The sequence below is a fragment of the Penaeus monodon genome, chromosome 31 (assembly GCF_015228065.2).
Source record: "Penaeus monodon isolate SGIC_2016 chromosome 31, NSTDA_Pmon_1, whole genome shotgun sequence".
Lineage (NCBI taxonomy): Eukaryota > Metazoa > Arthropoda > Malacostraca > Decapoda > Penaeidae > Penaeus > Penaeus monodon.
Window position 1 is genome coordinate 30,655,775 of NC_051416.1, and position 1,367 is coordinate 30,657,141.

The 1,367-nt window shown below is 37.9% G+C and overlaps 1 protein-coding gene across 1 annotated transcript in view; it reads left to right on the top strand.

Annotated features, from left to right (window-relative positions):
* The window catches only part of LOC119592950 (muscle calcium channel subunit alpha-1-like), a gene marked incomplete at its 5' end in the record, with an annotated part of 130,968 nt that overhangs the window by 102,065 nt on the left and 27,536 nt on the right, over positions 1 to 1,367 (top strand). Inside the window, 2 exon segments of the mRNA XM_037941842.1 lie at positions 496 to 684; positions 841 to 943. Of these exon segments, the coding sequence (XP_037797770.1) occupies positions 496 to 684; positions 841 to 943 (292 nt within the window).

The following is a 1,367-nucleotide window of genomic DNA, read 5'->3' on the forward strand; positions in this document are numbered from 1 at the left end:
CTTGATGTAATAAACAGGTGCAGCATGTATATAGATATCTATCTATATGGTGGAACATTGTCCCCAACTGTGACACTGGGATGCTATTTTATATGCAGGCTAAGAGATCAGAGAATGAGCAAAAGGGTCCTGTTGTGATTTTCTATCATATTTGAATACCATATGATGTTGACCTAGATTTTGCTTAACCCATTTTCTCTTCCTGTATCACACCCCAGTTTATACCTTTCCTTACCTACTCAAAACCTTTGAGTTCCTTGCTTTATATGCAGTCACAGATCTCCTTAAACAAGGAGTGAGTGGAATACAAGGAAGGAGACCATTAATCACAGTCACTCCTTATGCTCTCTACCTTCATAGCATAGTGACACATCACAACCTCCCTACCCTTATCCTTCACAAAAACATAGCATGACTCAAGGTCTTCAGTCAGTGTCCTCATCTGTCCCTTTCACATGAGATTTGGGTCCTCTCTAATCTGTGTTATCTTGACAGCCGGGCTCCAATCTCTTCTCTATCAACTTCTTCCGACTCTTCCGTGTGATGCGTCTGGTGAAGTTGCTGTCAAAGGGTGAAGGCATTAGAACATTACTGTGGACCTTCATTAAGAGCTTCCAGGCACTGCCGTATGTTGCCCTCCTCATCTTGCTGCTCTTCTTTATCTATGGTGTTGTTGGCATGCAGGTATGTATGAGAAATATGTCTTTTTGTCTTTCATTATGGTAGGTAAAACCAAGATTGTGGTACAGCAGCTCAGTACAGATGTGGTAATTTTTTCTAGTTTTAAAAACTGATTAGAAGAACCAGAATCTGAAATATCATACAAATGTGCATTGACAGGTGTTTGGCAAGATTGCATTGGACTGGAGCACGCAGATCCACCGTCATAACAACTTCCAGAGCTTCTTCCAAGCAGTAATGGTTCTTTTTAGGTCTGCCACAGGTATGAGTATAGGATATTTTAAAGTTGATGAATCTGTAGATTGACAGTTATTAATTCTCTTGTGCACACTGCTCATTTAGGATCCCACATAAATGCATACCATTGCCTTTACTTATCATTAACTGAGCAATTAAGTATCTAGTGTCATATTTAACTGTGAATAGAAAATGTATTGCTTTGTCAAGTTTTTGGCTTCCATATACCTTTTACCACTCAGTAGCCAAACTGCAGATACGGGTCTCATGGTAAATAGAAGATTGTTTAATTTTTTGTTTGTGCAAGAGTTAAAATGATTCAGATTCTTCTGAAGAAATAGAGTCCATGCATAAAAATTAATGACATTTTATATATTGGCCTAAGTAGTTTGTGTTATGGCATATACTCCTTTTATTTTCATAATATTAAATGCTTTACTTATTTCAGA